At 42.3% G+C, this 20,492-nt stretch overlaps 1 protein-coding gene across 1 annotated transcript; it reads left to right on the forward strand.

Moving 5' to 3' along the window:
- Nucleotides 1-513: 513 nt before the first annotated feature.
- On the forward strand, nucleotides 514-17,641 carry LOC137344436 (troponin I, slow skeletal muscle-like). Its single transcript, XM_068007401.1, has 6 exons — nucleotides 514-555; nucleotides 4,682-4,813; nucleotides 9,727-9,816; nucleotides 10,240-10,416; nucleotides 14,164-14,267; nucleotides 15,274-17,641. The coding sequence occupies exons 2-6, from the start codon at nucleotides 4,727-4,729 to the stop codon at nucleotides 15,275-15,277; spliced, it is 462 nt and encodes a 153-aa protein (XP_067863502.1). The 5' UTR covers nucleotides 514-555; nucleotides 4,682-4,726; the 3' UTR covers nucleotides 15,278-17,641.
- Nucleotides 17,642-20,492: the final 2,851 nt, after the last annotated feature.

Consider the following 20,492-nt stretch of genomic DNA (forward strand, 5'->3'; position numbering starts at 1 on the left):
CAGCGTATTTACTGATGTCAGTCTCCCAGAATCTGAACAAAAACAGCACCATTATAAAAGCAATTTCATTCTTCAATATCAGCGCCATCTAGGGGTGCAGGGCAGCACCGAGTACCAGCTCTGCGCTCATTATAAGTTGTCCATCAATTTTTTTCTACAATATTACTCTGGGAATTTAGGATTCCGAAAACATGCAATCCATCTCTTCTTCAACTAGTAAGACGAGTCTTGTCACCAAGTGTTCATCAGACAAGTGAAGGACGAAAGAAAGAAAACAAAGAGAAGAGGAAACATTGAAAGGGAAGGCAATGAGTAAGAAAGGAAAAAAGTAAACATGGAAACCTAAATGAAATAAAAAATAAGAAAATAATAGGAAAGTAAAGACTGAAGCTTGATGTATTTTCAGATGTGAAAATTACAAGGGAACATAATGACAGGGTTTCAGGAAGTCTGGTAAGAATATGGGAGCATTAGGTTGAGCAACAAATTAATTTTTTTTTAATGTTTCTGTAGAGAAAGTCAAAGATCTCGGCATCCCGCAAGCTCTTGCTTAAGGTAAGCTTGTGGAAATTTCAATTTATTTATTTTATTTACTTTGAACTGTACATCAGCAATTTTCAAAATGGCTGCTTGCCTTTAGTCAAGCTCCGTCAGCGAGGTTATTGGCACAGTCCAAAGAATGAGATTCTCCACAATTACATCTTTTTCCATTCTGTGATGGACCAACAGACGATGTGCTTGCAGTGGAATGAGATTGAGGAATGCTCGGGATTTCTCACTGAAACCCTCCCCCTCCTTTTTGTGAAATGCTTTGTTATCGCAAAGTGCTCCATCTAGTGTCCATCCCGAGAACTGACAAAGGCTCATCAGCATTAAAAAGGATTCCAGTCCCAGGTCGCTCTGGAACTTGAGCCTGCAAATGGCCAGAAAATCTGACAGTGCCATTGTGCCCTTGGGACTAAGGTAGAGCAGGACTTCCGCCTGTCTTCAGGTAGTGACACTGACCCAGTGTAAAATGTGGGGTCAGACAATTTACATGGAGCCTGCAATGCCTCGAATACACTGGAGAGGCATGGAGCGGAAAATAGTGCCGGGGCGGGAGTCAGGCTTCAAATGATCCATGAAGAGAGGGGGCTGGAAAATACCTGGTGGGGGAGAGTGGGGTGGCAGGAGCCATTCATTGCAGTCTCTTTATATGTACAGCACTCCTTCATGCATTGTGCTCATGGTTTCAGAAGAGTCAGAGGTGAAAATGGGATCTGTCAGTGGAGAGTAAAAATCTCCAGATGTTAGTCCCTGGTTCCTGAGCCTGCAGATCTCTGGGGACCTCTAAAAAGGATGCTCGATGAGCCTAATGTCTTTTTCAGTGCCAGTACTGGAGAAGGAACAGATGGTGGCACTGCAAAGATCAGCACCTGGCCTCCTGACAGAGAGGCCTTCAGACCAGTCACTGCATGCAAAGCGAATGCTTTGACCACTGGCCTTTAGTCCTCGGGGGACTGTTTAGAAACAGCTTCTGAGTGTTTTGGAGACATCTCAGGGATCTCAGGATCTAACTGATACCATCAGCTCTGCTCTCCTGCTTATCAGTGGGCACTCAGATCCACAGTCACAAGTAGTGTGACTAAATTCTGCCTTCATGGTGCCATCCTCTCTCCTGGTGACAGCTCTTGTGACCTTTCTAGCCAGGTGCCTGCTCCTGTAAGTGTCAGGAAATGGGACAAGGCTGCCCACTCAGCCTCAGTGGCAACGTTCCCTGCTGAAGAGTCTTCTTGGGACTCAGAAGCACTGAGACAAGGGCCACCTCTAGTCTCAAGAGACTCATGATATCAAAGTGCAGCTAAGCACCAATGGCGTCTCTGGTCCTCAGGTAGAGCCTTGGTGCAACATCAAGATGAGGTTTCAGAGCAACTCAGAGAGACAACTGTGGTAGGCATGACATTAATAAGAAGCGGTTGCTGTAAATATATATGTGTAAACAATTTTACAACACCAAGTTATAGTCCAGCAATTTTATTTTAAATTCACAAGCTTTCGGAGGCTTCCTCCTTCGTCAGGTGAACGATGTGAAAATGTGACAATATATATGTGCACATTAAAATCACTGTGTAATATAAAGTTAGTATGTTCTTTGTTTTTTAAGTTTGAGTGGATGTCTGGAGGTCTGTTTGCAATATGGAGCAGAGTTTCTTCTATGCCTCCTTACTGAATTGTTGCCTTCATTCTGAGAGATCACTAATAGAGCGGTGTGGTCAGTAGACTTTGGTGGAATGTTTTTTTTTTATTCGTTCACGGGATGTGGGCGTCGCTGGCAAGGCCGGCATTTATTGCCCATCCCTAATTGCCCTCGAGAAGGTGGTGGTGAGCCGCCTTCTTGAACCGCTGCAGTCCGTGTGGTGACGGTTCTCCCACAGTGCTGTTAGGAAGGGAGTTCCAGGATTTTGACCCAGCGACAATGAAGGAACGGCGATATATTTCCAAGTCGGGATGGTGTGTGACTTGGAGGGGAACGTGCAGGTGGTGTTGTTCCCATGCGCCTGCTGCCCTTGTCCTTCTAGGTGGTAGAGGTCGCGGGTTTGGGAGGTGCTGTCGAAGAAGCCTTGGCGAGTTGCTGCAGTGCATCCTGTGGATGGTGCACACTGCAGCCACAGTGCGCCGGTGGTGAAGGGAGTGAATGTTTAGGGTGGTGGATGTGGTGCCAATCAAGCGGGCTGCTTTATCTTGGATGGTGTTGAGCTTCTTGAGTGTTGTTGGAGCTGCACTCATCCAGGCAAGTGGAGAGTATTCCATCACACTCCTGACTTGTGCCTTGTAGATGGTGGAAAGGCTTTGGGGAGTCAGGAGGTGAGTCACTCGCCGCAGAATACCCAGCCTCTGACCTGCTCTCGTAGCCACAGTATTTATATGGCTGGTCCAGTTAAATTGCTGGTCAATGGTGACCCCCAGGATGTTGATGGTGGGGGATTCGGCGATGGTAATGCCGTTGAATGTCAAGGGGAGGTGGTTAGACTCTCTCTTGTTGGAGATGGTCATTGCCTGGCACTTATCTGGCGCGAATGTTACTTGCCACTTATCAGCCCAAGCCTGGATGTTGTCCAGGTCTTGCTGCATGCAGGCTCGGACTGCTTCATTATCTGAGGGGTTGCGAATGGAACTGAACACTGTGCAGTCATCAGCGAACATCCCCATTTCTGACCTTATGATGGAGGGAAGGTCATTGATGAAGCAGCTGAAGATGGTTGGGCCTAGGACACTGCCCTGAGGAATTCCTGCAGCAATGCCCTGGGGCTGAGATGATTGGCCTCCAACAACCACTACCATCTTCCTTTGTGCTAGGTATGACTCCAACCACTGGAGAGTTTTCCCCCTGATTCTCATTGACTTCAATTTTACTAGGGCTCCTTGGTGCCACACTTGGTCAAATGCTGCCTTGATATCAAGCACAGTCACTCTCACCTCACCTCTGGAATTCAGCTCTTTTGTCCATGTTTGGACCAAGGCTGTAATGAGGTCTGGAGCCGAGTGGTCCTGGCGGAACCCAAACTGAGCATCGGTGAGCAGGTTATTGGTGAGTAAGTGCCGCTTGATAGCACTGTCGACGACACCTTCCATCACTTTGCTGATGATTGAGAGTAGACTGATGGGGCGGTAATTGGCCGGATTGGATTTGTCCTGCTTTTTGTGGACAGGACATACCTGGGCAATTTTCCACATTGTCGGGTGGATGCCAGTGTTGTAGCTGTACTGGAACCTCCTAGTTGTTCTTTTTTTAATTAATTCTTGGGATTTGGGCGTCGCTGGCAAGTCCAGCATTTATTGCCCATCCTTAGTTGCCCTTGAGAAGGTGGTGGGTCACCTTCCTGAACTGCTGCAGTCCGTGTGGTGAAGATACTCCCACAGTTCTGTTAGGTAGGGAGTTCCAGGACTTTGACGCAACAACGATGAAGGAACAGTGAAATATTTCCAAGTCAGGATGGTGTGTGACTTGGAGGGGAACTTGCAGGTGATGGTGTTCCCATGCGCCTGCTGCCCTAGATGGTAGAGGGCGTGGGTTTGTGAGGTGCTGTCAAAGAAGCCTTGGTGCATTCTGTAGATAGTACACACTGTAGCCACGGTGCGTGGGGCAGAGGGAGTGGTTGTTAGTGTAGCCTTATCCTATGTGCCTGTGTCATTTCCTCTTCCTCCTGCTGCTGTTCTGCCTCTGTCATAAGGAAATATACAGGAATGCCCAGAATGAACTCCATGGTAAAGGCTCCATGACAGATGGGTGGGAAGCAAAAGATTTCCTTGCCTGAATCTGAAGAAAGACAGCTTGAATCCTTTCTTAGTTGTACGGCTAAGCCCAGATTTTCTAATTGCTTGGTCCTTTGCACAAATGCCTCACTTTGGCAGTGGACGTATACCCTACCAACAGCCAATTCTATCGGAATTTATCATGTATTTTAGAACAGGTGTAACGCTGGTGTATCTGACTTACACCCCGAATTCCAGTCCTTTACTACAATACTTTTGCACCAAAAAAATCAACATTTTGGGTGTGCTTATCTCCAGACAATACAATAACTTTCCTGTCACTGGGTAATCTCTGTGTAAAGTTTTCTCAAAATGACTTATTCGCAAAGTAAGAATTTAACATTTAAGGCATGGCAAGAATTTAACAAACATGTGGTTGGGTCTCCAGAGCTTGTTGCTGGCAAAAGCAAAAGAAGAATTAGACCAAGAAACAATGGAAAAAGACGAAGAAAAAGAAAAATTTCTTGGAGAACGAGTCCCACCTATAAGAATAGCTGGCCTATCTTTTAGTCAGCTGCAGGTAAATCTTTGCAAATGGAAGACATCCAATTCATTCTTTTCTTATGAAACATGATAATTTTTTTTATCTTAATATCTGGATTTTTGTTTAAACCACCAAAATTGAAACAGCCAAGATCTTGTCTCCAGGTGCAAACAGCAGATTGTGGATGCAGTTTTCGGCAGGGTAAAGGAGCTGTCAACAATTTGGACAAATGTCATTGTGATATAGAGAATTCTGCGTTCCTCCTATTCTGGTCTCTTCTGCATCCCCGAATTCCTTCGCCCCACCATTGACGGCCGTGCCTTCAGCTGTCTAGGCCCTAAGCTCTGGAAATCCCCTCCCCGCCAAATCTCTCCACCTCTCTCCTTCCTTAAGCTCCTTAAAACCTACCTCTTTGACCAAGCTTTTGGTCACCTTTCCCCATGTCTCCTTTGGCTCAGTGTCACCTTTTGTCTGATTATGCTCCTGTGAAGCACCTTGGGACGTTATACTATATAAATACAAATTATTGTTGAGTTAAGAAATCAAAATCAAATTCCTTTTTAAACCACCGTTGAGGTACTGTACAAATAACACTAACTTGGGATTGTTTCTTAAAGAGCCCTTGAACTCCTTTAGAAATCACCATGACATCATTGGACACGGTACTCGTTGTGACAAAAATGACCTTTACTTCCTATACTATTTAGAACTGTCGTTACCTTGTTTGAAAAAAAGTTTGTTAAAGTAATGCAGGAATAAACATGACACAGTAACATTACCAGAGGAAATTAAGCCTCATTCCACCCTTTATTATTTATATTAATTACCAGAAGCAAAACAATGGGAATAGACCAGGAATGTCCTAAACCAGGAATACTTCAGGTTGATTGGCAAATACCGGAACAATAAATTCGTCAGTGCAGTGACTGTATCCATAATGCTTGGTGGGCTGATTGGTTTATTGAGATGGGCTGGGAGGAACTGTATCCAATTCCAGGAAGAATAAAGGTGAGCATAGGTCTGATTCCCTAGCTGCACATTGCAAGAACATGCACATGTTGTCTTATAATTGAAACTAGAGTGGCTCGTTCACTGGCCATTAGCCTGATCTGAAACTGAATCCAAAGCGATATCACTCCCACTATTATAAAAGAATTCATTTTTGCATAAAAATGGTATAACTTGCAAGTTTTAGAAATTGCCTCTTCTCACAAAACAAAAGCGTACAGAGGGAAGTCAAATATTATTTTGGCACCATTCTACAATTTGACACTTTGGTCTAGAAATTTAGCTGCGCAGGACCCGTTTTTCAGGCGGCAAATGGCCTCCTAAGCCTTAAATAACGCAGGCAGGAAGCGCACAGTCATTATTCGCTGCCCACCATATTGGGTATAGGCAAAATAATTGGTGTCCCGGTCCTACACCTGAAACAGAAGTTAGACTCTTTGCATATGTAAATAAGGGGCCTAATGACTATTTGAAGCCCCTTCTGCAATATTGGTTTGCCCTGAGGCATCAGACGCTGGCTTAATTCAGAAAAACCAGGCTTACATGCAATCTAGCAGGCGGTCCTTAAAGGGACTGCCTGTTAGGCCGCAACCAACAAGATAAGATTTTAAAATATACTTACCTGAATGTGGATCACATATTCACAGCCACCGCTCCTCCCCCGAACCCGGACTCTGTACCCCCCTCCCCCATCACCGCCGACCGCTAGCCTCCTTCCCTCCTGAACCGATCACTGCCCTCCCAACATGATTGCATTCTCTCTCTCCCGACCGCCTACCCTTCCTGATTGTCCTCCTTCCCAATCTGCCCCCTTCCCAGTTGCTCCCTTTTCTGGTTCCCTTTAAATACTTACCTGATGGTCGCTCCTAGCTTCGCAGCGGCTCGATCTTCCATTCCTCTCCGCCGGCGAGCTGCCTGGGGATGCCTATTAGGTGTCCGCAGGTCGCCGGCTCAATGATGACGAGCCCCAAGCCCTAATATCAGGTGCGCCTCGGGCCCATTCATTCAGATGGGCGCACTCGAATTTTTACGCCCTTACATGTTAGTTACTGATCTGTGCATTTGGTGTGACAAATAATTTTGATGTTGTCTTGCTTGCCTATTTCATTATTAGCTTTGTTTCTGTGCAATTAGTGAATGCAAATTGAAATGAATGTTCCATTCTCTTAGGTTATTATTACTCATTTGGTTCTCTCCCACTGCTGAGAGCAGCCATCACATAGCAGCAGTTGCTTTATTTGAACAGCAGTACATGGAGTCATTTATGCTAACATGATTATTTTCAATAGAATGGTTTCTTTTTCTTGTAAAGCTTAACCAATTGTAAGAACGGTTCTTCATTTACTTGGCTAGAAAACTGTCAGCCTTGGCTCAGTGGAAGCTCTTATACCTCCGAGCTGGGAGGTTGTTCGTTCATAGACCCACACCAGAAACTTCAGCGCATAATCTAGGCTGACCCTTCAGTGCAGTCGTTAGGGAGCACTGCACTATAAGAGCTGCTGTCTTTCAGATGAAATATTAAACTGAGACCCTATTAGCCCCCTCAGGTGGATGTAAAGATCTCTGTGGCACTATGCGAAGGAGCTGGTTTCCATGCCAACAACACCAAAAAACAGATTATGTGGTCAATTAACTCATTGCTGTTTGTGGGACTTCACTGTGTGCAAATTGATTGCTGTTGTTTACCTCCATTTTAGCAGTGACTACACTTCAAAAGTAATTTATTGGCTGACAAAATGACTTTTAAGACATTTCTAGGTCATTAAAGGCGCTATTAGAAATGCAAAATTTTCTTCTTCTTCTTAAGGCTATGTGATTAAACCTGGAATTACAGAACAGTTTCTGCAATAAATATTACAAAGCATTTATGCACGACCTGATGATCCATGTTAGTATACTCAATCAGTTAGTGCCATCAAAATGGAGTTACTGTGGGATGTCACCCTTAACAGCATTTACTTAATCCCAATTTTGCTCTCACAATGATTGTACTTATTGATTTTTGTTAGATAGTGAATTTAGTTTTGCAAATGGCAAGATATTGTTTGGTTATTCATTATTAAAGGAGTGGTGTACCCTGACTTTATACAAATTAGCAATGATCTTATGGATATTTAAACATTTCTCACTGACCTATTGTATTGAATGCAGAACAGGTGGTAGCTTTAAAAAAAATGATTGTGATGGGGCTTTAGTTCATTAATATGCATGAGTTTCCTTTACTGCATACCTCCATGCAGACCAGCAGGGACATTATCTGATGATGCTTGAATGTCAGGATGAACACTCAAGTGTTTCTGGAATACAAATCAATCTGAAAAGGGATAGTTTTTGTACTTATTTAGAAAATTCTAAATGTAAGCCCAATGTGGTTGGGGATGGTCTATTATTGTCCATTCTCCATTTGTGTGATATCAAAAATTACAGTTATATGGGAGTTCCCATATTTCATAAGCTATTGGTGTTGGTACCTAGAAGGAAGTGATGGACATACAGCTGAGATTCTCTAGGTAGTGGGGCTATTTCACATGCTGACTAATGTACTTGACTTTTAATTTATGTGGTGCTATAGTATCTAGGCTAACTTAGTGCCTTGTTTGTTTCCCTTGTTATCTGGAAATGGTGCTATTAATCTGAAGTATACAGGGTAGAGTTTCCTCTTTGGGTGCAATCTGGAAATTGCACTAGTTAGTTTAGGCTTCAAGCTTCCAGTAAAATTCATTTGCATAATCACAAACGTAAAATCTTCCATTAATCAGTGCAATCAGGCAGCATAATGGAACGCAATGTTTTCTTTTTTTTCTTTCCATTATAAAGTATTCCTTGGTGTATTTAACAGCGGTAACCTGGTGCAGTTTTATTAATACAGCTGAAAATGGGTTTATCAGCAAAAATAATCATTTTTAATAAGGGTGTCCAGTCCTTTACCTGTAAGTAACCTGATTTAAAATCACTGAAAATGACTTTATGATAAAACTTTTATAACATGCCTTCTAGTGTTTGTGCACCTAAGAAAATGAACGCAATTTGAAGAGCCTTCCCGAACCAGTGCAATTTCGCAATTTTGACCTGGGGGCGTGTCCAGTTTTATGGGTGGAGCCTGATTTGGGCGAATTGAACCTTAAACCAGCATAAAAGATCACGGAAAACATGAACGCATATAGCTTTGGGCGCAATTCCACGATCTTTTGCGCTGGTTCGGCCGATTCCACCTGGATTGCGCTGGTATTACTAACGGAAACAAACGGAAACTTGATCCCACATTTTTCTGGAAGTACACAGAAGCTATCCAACCAGGGAGTCCATTTTGTTGGAGGTTTGTAGAAGTTATTTGCTGACAGCGCCCATGCTGGTACAAATAGTGGACCTAGTGAGGTATTCAGATTACTTTCACAAATCACTGTATTTATTTATGGTAAATTATTTAGATACAGCAAATCTGAAATATCGGCCTATTAAACATTAGCTTTGAGTGGTGCAATCATCATTAAATTTTACATGAAATGTTAAGGTGGAATGTCCTTTAATATGACTCATTTGGGAGCTTTTGTTTCATTGACGTTTGAGGAGCTATCTTTGACCAGATATATCAGGTAGGAAAGAATTAAAGACACTAGTTGCGTTCATATTCATATTGTTTTATATTTCCAGTACTCCTTTGAAAATACTGTTTTCAGTTGGTATTAAGAACATGGACCCCCATTTTGACAGTACACTAGGCAAGCCACAGACTGAATACAGTTCACACCACAAAGGTCATCAAATGACTTACTCATCCAGTGAGCGGTATTCACACATAAATTAGGACTTTTTGTTATAAATGAAAACATAAGCATATCATTAAAAGGGCAAAGGGGATTTGTTAAACAGCTAATAACTTTTAATATATTTATTTATTATGATTTGTAACAAAACCAATTTTGTCATCTTCAAAACTTAAGGAACTCTGCCGGGAACTCCACGAGAAGGTCAATGTAGTGGATGAGGAGCGATATGATATTGAAGCCAAAGTGATACACAATACGAGAGAGGTATGTAATCAGAGGTTAGCTTCTCCTTCCCTCAAATGGAGTGCCCCGCTGCAGCTAAGCTTCCTGCCCAGAAATGGCTGAGAACTGGTGAAGCTCACCCCTAGAGCAGAACCAGGCTGAATTGCCAGTACAGGCTCAGATTTGAATCTACATTCCTGATATGAGAGTCCAGTGCTGTCCTTTTATGATTGCTGGATCTTTATCAAAATGTGTTCTAACAGTTAAAGGATTAGAAAACACTCAACGTGAAGGAAACTTATTAATTCAGTTACTGTCAAAGTTAAATCCTGATGGTTAGCAAGATTGGCAGTCATGTCTGTCCCAAAAACAAGACAATTATTGTGTGACTTTCTATCTCCTTGACTAATGTGGCTGCCATTTTAAACTGATTTTATTGACCCACCTCTGTGTTTGACCTTTAAGATTCAGGACTTGAATATGAAAGTTTTTGATCTCAGAGGGAAGTTCAAACGCCCCAACCTCCGCCGGGTCCGTGTCTCTGCTGATGCTATGCTGCGGGCCTTGCTGGGATCCAAACACAAAGTGTCCATGGATCTCAGAGCTAACCTGAAGTCAGTCAAAAAGGAAGATACAGAAAAGGTACGAGAGCACACACCAACCATAGAAAATTCTATCTGCCCACTAGCTGAAGGCATGTTAGATCCTAGCTTCAAAAACGGGTAACATCAATATGCTTATCCTTTCATTACCACCCATGTTTGAATGTTGTGCATGGGAGACCTCATCAACCAATTTTCTTTTTCTGTTGTCCAAATGCCCTGGTCCAAACTGGCAAATGCATCCACAAGGGCAAGCTTCAAGTGTGATTGTCAGTCAATACTCGGATTTAAACTCAAAGCCCCCTAGTTGTAAATCCACAGTTGTAATGCTGGAGAGAAGTGACTTTTACTACGCTGACAAACATAGATGATATATTTTGAAAAATAAATGATTATACATGAGACATTTAGTGAAATGCTCCCTTGTATTATTTGTGATAATTTAGCATGTTATAATTTCAGGTTGTCTCGCAGTGATTTTTATTTTTTGTCTGAATCAGTTAGTTGGCATTTTGTGCCCCATCTTAAGTTGATGGGCATCATATAGCCATAGCTTTCACCAGCCTTTAAACCCGATGTGTAAAACCTCACTTGAGATAATTTAGGTTAGGTAAAATGGCAAAGTTGAGAATAAAGTAAATCCTTTTGCAGGTGGTCATATATCATAGTATCATTGTAGTTACTGCACAGGAGGAGTCCATTCGGCCCATCATGCTGTGCTGGCTCTTTGAAAGAGCTATCCAATTAGTCCCACTCCCCTGCTCTTTCCCCATGGCTCTGTAATTTTTTTCCCTTCAAGTATTTATCTAATTCCCTTTTCAAAGTTAATATTGAATCTGCTTCCACCACCCTTTCAGGCAGTGCATTCCAGATAATTACAACTCGCTGCGTAAAAAATTGTTTCCTCATGTCGCCTCTGGCTCTTTTGTCGAACACGTTTAAATCTGTGTCCTCTGGTTACCAACCCTTCTGCCATTGGAAACAATTTCTCCTTATTTACTCTATCAAAACCGTTCATGATTTTGAACTCCTTTATCAAATCTCCTCTTAACCTTCCCTGTTCTAAGGAGAAGAACCTCAGCTTCTCTAGTCTCTCCACATAACTGAAGTCCCTCATCCCTGGCATCATTCTAGTAAATCTCCTCTGCACCCTCTCTAAGGCCTTAATGTGCTTCCTAAAACGTGGTGCCCAGAATTGAACACAATACTCCTGCTGAGGCCTAACCAGTGTTTTATAAAGTTTTAGCATAACTTCCTTGCTTTTATAGTCTATGCCTCTATTAATAAAGCCCAGGATCCCATATGCTTTTTTAACAGCCTTCTCAATGTGTCCTACCACCGTCAAAGATTTGTGTATGTAGACTCCCAGATCTCTCTGTTCCTGCCCCCCCCCTTTAAAATTGTACCATTTAGTTTATATTGCCTCTCCTCATTCTTCCCACCAAAATGTATTACTACTCACATCTCTGCATTAAATTTTATCTGCCATGTATCTGTCCATGCGCCAGTCTGTCTATGTCCTCCTGAATTCTGTTATTATCCTCTACATTGTTTACTACATTTCTGAGTTTCATGTCATCTGCAAATTTTGAAATTATAAGCTCTATACCCAAGTCCAGGTCATTAATATATATCAAAAAGAGCAGTGGTCCTAATACTGACCCCTGCAGAACACCACTGTATACTTCCCTCCAGTCTGAAAAACAACCATTCATCACGACTCTGCTTTCCGTCCCTTAGCCAATTTTGCATCCACACTGTCACTGTGCCTTTAATCCCATGGGCTTTAATTTTGCTAACAAATCTCTCATGTGGTACTTTATCAAATGCCTTTGAATGTCCATCTACACAACAGCAATACCCTCATCAACCCTCTCCGTTACTTCATCAAAGAACTTAATCAAGTTAGTCAAACTTGATAATAAAAATAGATAATGCTGGAGAAGCTCAGCAAGTCAGGCAGCATCTGTGAAGAAAGAAACAGAGTTAACGTTTCAGGTCGAAGACCTTTCGTCAGAACTGGAAGATGTAGTTCTTCTTTCAGACATCTTCCAGTTCTGACTAAAGGTCTTTGACCTGAAACGTTAACTCTGTTTCTTTCTCCACAGATGCTGCCTGACTTGCTGAGCTTCTCCAGCATTTTCTGTTTTTAATTCAGATTTTCAGCATCTGCAGTATTTTGCTTTGATTTAGTCAAACATGATTTTCCTTTAACAAATCCGTGCTGACTTTCATTTATTAGCCCATACTTTTCCAAGTGCCAATTAATTTTGTCCTGGATTATTGTCTCTAAAAGTTTCCTCACCACCGATGTTAGGCTGACTGGCCTGTAATTGCCGGATTTACCTCTCTCCCCTTTTTTGAACAGGGGTGTAACATTTGCAATCCTCCAGTCCTCTGGCACCTCTCCCATATTTAAGGAGGATTGGAAGATCGTGGCCAAAGCCTCCACAATTTCCACCCTTTCTTCCCTCAGTAACCTATGATGTGGAGATGCTGGTGATGGACTGGGGTTGACAAATGTAAGGAATCTTACAACACCAGGTTATAGTCCAACTGTTTTATTTGAAAATCTTGTGAATTTGAAAATCTTGTGAACTTGAAAATTTGAAAGCTTGTGATTTTCAAATAAAACAGTTGGACTATAACCTGCTGTTGTAAGATCCCTTACATTTCTCAATAACCTAAGATGCATCACATTTGGACCAGGTGACTTTTATACTTTGAGTATTGCCAATTTTTTAAGTACCTCCTCTTTATCTATTTTTATCCGATCCAATATCGCCACTACCTCCTCCTTTACTGCTACAATGGCTGCATTCTCTTCTTTAGTGAAGATGGATGCGAAGTATTCATTTAGTACCTCAGCCATACCCTCTGCCTCCACAGGAAGATCTCCTTTTTTGTTCCTAATTGGTCCCACCCTTCCTTTGACTACCCTTTTACTATTTATATGTTTATAAAAGACTTTTGGGTTCCCTTTTATGTTAGCCGCTAATCTATTCTCATACTCTCTCTTTGCCCCTCTTATTCTCTTTTTTAGATCTCCTCTGTACTTGCTGTATTCAGCCTTGTTCTCCATTGTATTATGAACCTTACATTCATCATAAGCCTCCTTTTTCTGTTTCATTTTAACCTTTATAACTTTAGTTATCCAGGGTGCTTTAGCTTTGGATGCTCTTCCTTTCCACCTCATAAGAATGTGTCTACTCTGTATCCGAATCAACTGCTCCTTGAAGGCCTCCTATCGTTCAATTACTGTTTTGCCTAACAATTTTTGATTCCAATCCACCAGGGCAAAATCCCTGTTTAACTCTCTGAAATTAGCCCTTCTCTAATTAAGTATTTTCACATTTGATTGTTCCTTGTCCTTTCCCATAGTTATTCTAAACCTAATGATATTATGATCACTGTTCCCCAAATGCTCCTCCACTGAAACATGCTCCACCTGCCCCACTTCATTCCCCAGAACCAGATCCAGTACTGTTTCCTTCCTGGTTGAGCTGGAAACACACTGTTCCAGAAAGTTCTCTTGTATACACTTCAGGAATTCCTTCCCCTCTTTGCCCTTTACACTGTTACTCTCTCAGTCTATAGTGGGATAATTGAAGTTACTACTCTATTGTTTTTGCATCTTGCAGTAATTTGCCTGCAAATTTGCGACTCTATCTCCTTCCCAATGTTTGGTGGCCGAAAGTATACACCCAGTAGCATACAGGAGCCTTGAGGATATGCAGATAAATAAAGCAAGGGACTGCTGCTGACATGTGTTGTATGCAACCCTTAGGAACGTCCTGCTGGAGTCAGTGATTGGCGTAAAAATGTGGAGGCAATGTCTGGAATGGAAGGCAGAAAGAAAATGTTTGATGCTGCTAAAACTGCTTCTGGACAGTAAGTAAGGAGAGATCTCCACTTTATCCTTCTACACTTTTTAGCCAGTACCATGGGTGCCAGAAACAGACATTTCCTTAGCTAATTTCTCGTTATGTTTTTCTCAATATATAAGAGTTAAAGGCCTAGAAATTCCCTTTAAAACATTGCAGCAGTGCAACACCACTCCTGTTTATTGTGCAGCCCTCTGTACGGATGGAAGTTCGCAGCCGTTCAAAAATATGCAAATAGTGATTTTTTTTGCAGGAACAGATTGTGAGAGTGTAGTCAAGACCCCTTGCTGTGCACCATTTCAGCTAAAATTGCAAGAATTTCTACCTTTTATGTTTTTTTTCTCTTTATTGCTCTTTCTCTTCAAAGCTAGATATTGGTCAAGCTGCAAAACTTGTTGACATGGTATGTTATTGACCACCAAAATGGGAGTTATTTGCCTTTAAGAATTGCAGCTTGATGTTTAGAACTAAGTTATCACTAAGTTGCCACAACCTAGTATATGCCAACATTTTTGTCTAATAGTTAATCTAGTAGAAATTGGTATGCATAGTACCCGTTTTCCGGGCGTAAAATGGCTGCAATGTATACCGATTTAGCAGTGGCACTTAATCTGCATAAGCATTGGTCTCACTGTTATATTCCCAGGGTGTCCTGGACAGCTGCCTAAAACAGGCATTAGGCCTCTTGCCTAACATCTTGCTAATTAGGGGGCCTAATGCCTGTTGAAGGACCCCCCCCCCTGCACGCTCCAGTCCCCCACTCTTGGGACACATCTGAGGACGGCTCGAAATTGATTTTTCCCATGGGGCAAGCTGACTGTGGAGGTCCAAAGGCCAATTCCTGGTGCTCCTCGGGCCTCTTGGTTAGGACATGCAGTGTCGAGTCTAAACCTGAAAATGGGCCCAGGCCAAAATCTGTGCCAATATATTTAATGTTGTGATCAATAATGATCACTGGAAATTGCACAGTAAGCTTTCTTTTCTCACACATTTTAATCATATATATTTTTCAGATGATTTTGCTACAAGAGGTTCAAGACAACGATACCCCTGTCCCCACCTTCCCTGGCTATACCTGCTTGTATTTCTCTGCTTTTGAAGATGTCCAGATTGCTTGAAGAAAACACAGGAGGGAAGATAATGATGACTATTATTTTAAGACAGCTGATGTAAAATGAGCTAACTAGTAGACTGCTGTGGTTTTCTGCATCTGGTGTAAATTCAGATAAAATAAATCTAAATTCACAGCCCCCTGGATGATGATGTAAATATCAGACTTCCATTTGAAATCAGTTGATCTATTTAGCTGGCTGGTGCTTATTGAAAAAGAAAATAAACTCGACAATTTTTGGTGGTGTTTGTGGTAACATTTTATGCAAATCAGTAAAAATGTTGTGATAAGAGAGCTTATGTTGTTACTTCATCAGCTCTGGTTGCCTTCAAAAGCAAGGGCACCTTTTGTTGATACCTGCAAAATGCCAAGGTCAGCATATAGGCGCCGTGGAGGAGAGATCTAAGTATCGATATGAACTGATATCATTACAGCAAACTGTTAGTAACAGCTACGATAAGGAAATAGATGGCAATAGAGATTTGTCGTTTTGAACAGCGAAAGTATTTGTCCCTGAATGTCCACAGGCAGTGATCACAGCAGTTCTGTTGGCATCATGCCCGCCAATGTCCTCCATCATTGACCCCGCCAAAGATTGTGGGGTCATTAGGAGGTCACTGCATCTGCATGGTGCAGGCAGGCACAAGCGCCACTTCAGTTTCTTCTTTGGCACCTGCCTGTTCTGTCCCAACATAAATTTGGCTGCCTGTGGGAGGGATCGCCCAGGGTCCCCTCACCCACCCCAATGACCCAGTCAGCCCCCTGAGCAACTGGACCAATTCAGATTAAATCTTTTTCTAAAATTCCTTTTTCTTCTTTTGGGGGTCCAGGCTGCTTGCCAGCCGTGGACCCCACTGTTAGGACCCACATGCCCCCTTGGGGAGGCCTGTGTGCCTCATCTTTCTCTGTGTACCAGCTATTACTACTACACAAGTCCCCATTGAGCCTTAGGAGTTGGGCCTTTGGCTCTGCAATCCCTCGGCCCATTATTTGCCTTGAAAGGGGTGAACGGAAGTTCCCCCATTTCCTTGTAGGTTCCGCCAGTCTCTCACTGAAGTTACGATGACACACCAGTAGAATGCTGTAAATTTCAGAGCTATTGATATTAGGAGAGTTGCGACAACCCGTCAACTTTCTAATTTCCCTCCTATTTCATACCTGCTTCCTTCCCTGAGAGTTTTCATGTATATCTTATCAACGATTGATTGCTTTTTTCAGTGGTTTAAATCCTGTAACTTATTCTGCACAATATTACCATGTAAGTGATTCTTCTGCTATCCCAACACCTTTGTTGAAATGGCAGGCAGAGTAATTTGATATGAAGACATTAAGATTTCAAACCACAAATCAATTAAACCAGACTTAAATCAGTTAAACAGCTCATGGCAGTGCAAGTTACACACAGTGCACTGAAAAGGGTTGGATCTGTTCTCTGCGTCTTTTCACATTCTTAATGCTCACTGGATATTATTTCAAACCTCTGTATGCAAATCAAATCTTGATCAATCAAAGCTTTTTCCAAGTCCCATTATTGAAAATACAAGGAAGTTAGTATTTTAATTGTCAGAAGCCCATCTGGATTGACAACTTATTAGGAAGCAATATTGCGGTGTTGGGCTCTATAAAATCTGTTCCTTATTAAGATAATTCTTATAAAACTTTATGCTGCATTTAAAAACTGCAATCACGCTTTCCCAAATACCTTTCACAAAACTCTGCTTAAAAATTAGTTCAAAAATCCGGAGTTATGAAAGTGGCTAGCATATAAAAATTGAACCTCAGTGCTGCTGGTTTTATTGAAGACAGATTGAGAGGAAGGGCCAGAGCGACGGAAGGACCAAAAATCAATTTAAGGGAAACGCATCTATCCCATGGCTCAAATAGAAGCCAGTGAAAGGATTTTGGAAAGTTCTGTTTTTAATTGCAGCAAACTAAGAATTTATGTTTCTGTTTAGAAAAAACAAAACAAAAGCAATGCCAACATGTGTAACTCCAGAATGTTAAAACCCACAGCAGTTCTGTGAAATATTCTACTGATGAAAAATGAAAGAAATTATTCATACAGGAATTTACATAACATTGGTATACACTGATATACCTGGAACCTAATGTTCTTGCAGAGGTACCCTGTGGAGTATTCCACACTTCATACATTCACAAGATAATTATGGATGAGGAAGGCCATTCAGCCCATCTTAATTCATCCCTTCATTCTGAATTAAGCTGTGAAAATTCACCGATACTTCAATAAATTGATCAATGTGGTAAAATTATGTCTTGATTTTTGTGATACAGATCTCAGTGAACCATTGTCATTGCCAGTATAATGTTTACTGTTGGTTTAAGAAAGTTTAAAACTGCTTCAGGCGTACATAATTGTTCTGAGAAAGTGAATCAAAATTAATGCATAAATATGGAGTAAAGGATGAAACGACAAACTTACAGCTGCTCTATCGATTTTAATATAGAGTATGCATCTTATATTTAGCATCGTAGCTAAGGTTTTAATATACCAGCCACCATTTTATCAGAGGATAGTCAAAGCACCAGCTAAGATTTAAATATTTTCATCAGTACTTGACGTATAAATGGGGCAAGGTGAAAATCCTGAAATCTTCAATTTTCAAATGCATGGATATCCAGCAGTGTGGTGCAAATAGGCTGATGAGCTCTGTTACAAACAAACCTATTGGTACGAAAACCCAATAAATGTTCCTCTGAGGAGGTGATAACTGTTCCCACTGGAGGTGAATTCACTCAGTGCATTTTACATGAATGGCAGTTTTTGGCAGATTCAAATGTTTAGTCACTTGGGGTGCTCTGAGTGTTTTGAGCCAGAAATGCAGCCACTGCTGATGATGAAGAGAGGATAGGAAGTCAGGTTGAGGAGATATTTAGGACCCAAGTTAAGGCAGCAGGAAAAATATTTTTGTTGTACCCCTTGCAAAAAAAGTGCTAATTGAATGGTTCCCAGAATGGCGACAGGAATTAAGTTAAGTCGCTGAGGTAATAAAGATCGTGAAATTCCGAGGGGGTTCTGCTGGTCTCTCAATGAAACTTCAGTGGGAGACTGGCAGAAGCCCTGATGAAATGGCCGAGTCCCAGTTACATTGGGTCTCCGCTGTCTCTGGGAGTTTCCTGATTGCCTTGTAATGGTCAGAACTTCCATTTGCAAATGATGGGTCAGGGGTGGGGTGAGGGACGGAGGCTCTCTGAGCTAATGTTCCTATTCCTGTGGCTCGCTGTGAAACCAATGTAGTTGTGGTGACTGGTATGCCAAGAAAGATGAGGCATGTTGGCCTCCACCACGGTGACATCTGGGCTCCACCACAGGGTTGAGGCCTGGCAAGTCAGCTGGGATTCCCGAAGAGGAAAAAATGTTTTAAATTATTTATTCAGATCAGCCCTCTTGCATGAAGGACGGTCAGAGCAGTTCCAAACTGGGGGGTAGGAGGGGGCCTGGGCAACCCCCCATCCTTCATCAGCAGGTGGCTAGGTGAATTCCTGTTGGCATAGGGTGGGCAAGCTCCAAAGATATGCCCAAAGTTATGCATGCATCCGCCTACTCCATGCAAATTATGTGCCCTCCCACTGACCGCACAAACTCTAGTGGGGATTAGTGTTGGAGGGCGCTGTCAGGTGTGAAACATAGAAACATAGAAAATTGGTGCAGGAGTAGGTCATTCAGCCCTTCGAGCCTTTTCCGCCATTCAATATGATCATGGCTGATCCTCTATCTCAATACCATTTTCCTGCTCTCTCCCCATACCCATTGATGCCTTTTGTGTCTAGCAATCTATCTAGCTCCTTCTTAAATATATTCAGTGATTTGGCCTCCACAGCCTTCTGTGGTAGAGAATTCCACGAGTTCACCATCCTCTGAGTGAAGAAATTTCTCCTCATCTCAGTCCTAAATGTCATATCCCGTATCCTGAGACTGTGACCCCTTGTTCTGGAGCCCCCAGCCAGGGGAAACATCCTCCCTGCATCCAGTCTGTCTAGCCCTATCAGAATTTTATGTTTCAATGTGATCCCGTCTCATTCTTCTAAACTCGAGTGAATACAGACCGCATTGATCCAATGTCTCCTCATACAACAGTCCTGCCATCCCAGGAATCAGTCTGGTGAACCTTCACTGCACTCCCTCCGTGGCAAATATATCCTTTCTTAGGTAAGTAGACCAAAACTGCACACAATACTCAAGGTGGGGTCTCACCAAGGCATATACAATTGCAGTAGGACATCCTTGCTCCTGTACTCAAATCCTCTTGCAATGAAGGCCAACATACCATTTGCCTTCCTAACTGCTTGCTGCACCTGCATGTTTGCTTTCAGTGACTGGTGTACATGGACACCCAGGTTCCTTTGTACATCAACATTTCCCAATCTATCACCATTTAAATAATACTCTGCCTTTCTGTTTTTCTTTCTGAAGTAGATAACTTCACATTTATCCACATTATACTCCATCTGCCGTGTGTTTGCCCACTCACTCAACTTGTCTAAATCACCTTGGAGCCCCTTTGCATCCTCCTCACAACTCACAATTCCAGTGTGACCAGCGGGATCACTGCCCAAGGAATTTTGGAGCCAAATATGTTTTAGCATAGACTGGAAAACTCGATAGTCTGGCGTGAATTTGGTAATTCCACTAACTCTGCTTCAACTACTCTATTCTGACTCTTTGGCAGCCTAAACATCCACCTCCTTCACCATCGACATACTATGGCTGCAGTGCGTCCTACCGACATCTCCACCACCGAGAAGGACAAGGGCAGAAGGTGCATGGGAACACCATCGCCTCCCTAGTTCCTCTCCAAGTCACACACCATCCTTACATGGACATATATCACCATTCCTTCATCGTCACTGGGTCAAAATCCTGGAGCTCCTTACCTAACAGCACTGTGGGAGCATCTTCACCACACGGACTGCAAGAAGGAGGCCCACCACCATCTTTTCAAAGGAAATCAGGTTGGGCAATAAAAATGCTGGCCTTGCCAGAGATGTCCATGTCCCGAGAATGAATTAAAAAAAAGCACTTTGCCAGTGTTAATGGTAGTAAAAAAAATATTTCACCCATTAGTTCCCATTACCACCGGATAAAAAACAATCAAAATC

Source organism: Heptranchias perlo, chromosome 27 (assembly GCF_035084215.1).
Source record: "Heptranchias perlo isolate sHepPer1 chromosome 27, sHepPer1.hap1, whole genome shotgun sequence".
NCBI classification, from domain to species: Eukaryota; Metazoa; Chordata; class Chondrichthyes; order Hexanchiformes; family Hexanchidae; genus Heptranchias; species Heptranchias perlo.

Excerpts from the sequence above, each read along its gene's own strand:
- LOC137344436 (XM_068007401.1), top strand. The coding sequence starts at position 4,727 with ATGGAAAAAGACGAAGAAAAAGAAAAATTTCTTGGAGAACGAGTCCCA. Across the intron at positions 4,814-9,726 it reads TATCTTTTAGTCAGCTGCAG|GAACTCTGCCGGGAACTCCA; the intron begins GTAAATCTTTGC and ends TCAAAACTTAAG. Across the intron at positions 9,817-10,239 it reads TGATACACAATACGAGAGAG|ATTCAGGACTTGAATATGAA; the intron begins GTATGTAATCAG and ends TTGACCTTTAAG.